General features: G+C 61.9%; 1 protein-coding gene across 1 annotated transcript; it reads left to right on the top strand.

The window, feature by feature from the left end:
* Positions 1–203: 203 nt before the first annotated feature.
* EMIHUDRAFT_123258 (hypothetical protein) lies at positions 204–746 on the top strand (the record flags this gene model as incomplete). Its single annotated transcript, XM_005781374.1, has 1 exon — positions 204–746. A coding segment is annotated over one exon (543 nt), but the record flags the coding sequence as incomplete, so codon positions are not given.
* Positions 747–1286: the final 540 nt, after the last annotated feature.

Raw genomic sequence — 1286 nt, 5'->3', positions numbered from 1 at the left:
ATTTATTGAAATCTTATCCTTACTGCGCCTCGCGCGATAAAGAATTTTACAACAAAACTCCCTCGCACGACACTGGGCACGGGACGGGCGCGCACTGGTACGTTAGGGTGCGCACAGGACCCAAAAGAAAATAGCTTTCCGCCTCAAAAAGGGACGCACGAGGCAAATCTGATGTTGGAGTGTTCCAATATAATATCAAAAAGGCCCGGCAGAAGGCGAACAAGGCGGAGAAGAAGGCTGCGGCGGCGGCCGCGAGCGAGGCCGAGCGTGCGGACTGCCCGCACGCGCAGCTGCGCGAGAACGTCGAGTTCGTGATGGAGGGCCTGGAGGCTGCGACGCAGGCGGCGCGCAACCCCACAGGGTCCAACATTCAGGTCGCCTACTCGCTGCCTCCCGAGGGGGGCGGCGGGTTCGGCGACCTGGTGTACGCCACGGTCCCTCTGGGCTCCGTGGCGACGAAGGTCGCCCGGGACTGGCTCGCCAACGAGATCTACGAGCCGTCCCGGCGCGGCAAAATTGATGCGGCCTGCAGGGACCGAAAGGTCGCCGACCTGATCACGGCTGCCGGCGCCTCGGCGCCGGCCGACGCCGTGTTCAGCGGCAGGTTCGCGACGGGCGAGGCGCCCCGCCCGACGACCTCCGCCTCCGAGGCGGACGAGGGCGACGGCGTCGGCGGCGATGGCGGGACCGGCATCGAGCACTTTGACCTTTTCGAGCCGGACCCCACCCCCATGGAGGATCTCTGAGGTCCTCCCCAGTCTCACCCCACCTTACCTCTGCCCCCCCCTCCCCCCCATCCCTCTGCCTCCCATAGGGCAGGATAGCACTAGCTGCGCACTGGGCCCACACAGAATCACAGATAGATGTGACCCGCCCACTCGAGTGCGGCGCCCGGATGCTAGTGCTTGAGAAGACACCACAAACGCGGCACGGCCCGTTTTGGCTGTCTGCGGAGATTCTGTCTTAGTGCGACGCAGCCTGATCTCGACTTGCGCTATGCGCGAAATTCTTTTTGATTCGTAATTCTTTTTCGCATAAGCCATAACACTACAAAAAAGCTTGTTACTTCCTGTCGGCGCTGTCGTCTGTTGTTGTTGTGCCCTTGTTTGTTCTCTTGGCACCTTGGAGTGCTGGGGGGGGCGACAGGGAGGATGTGGCCTTGAGTTATGTGTACGCCAACTCAGGGTGTGTGGCAGCCAGCTGGCTGTGTGTCTTGGGAGCCCTGTTGTGTCTGTGTGTCGCTCGTGCGTGTCGTCATCCTCTGTCTAGCGTCCACCCATACCGCG

Source organism: Emiliania huxleyi (genome assembly GCF_000372725.1).
Source record: "Emiliania huxleyi CCMP1516 chromosome Unknown EMIHUscaffold_2022, whole genome shotgun sequence".
In the NCBI taxonomy this organism is placed as follows: Eukaryota; Haptophyta; order Isochrysidales; family Noelaerhabdaceae; genus Emiliania; species Emiliania huxleyi.
Note: the sequence above shows the minus strand (reverse complement) of the source record. Positions and strands in the feature narration are given on the sequence as shown.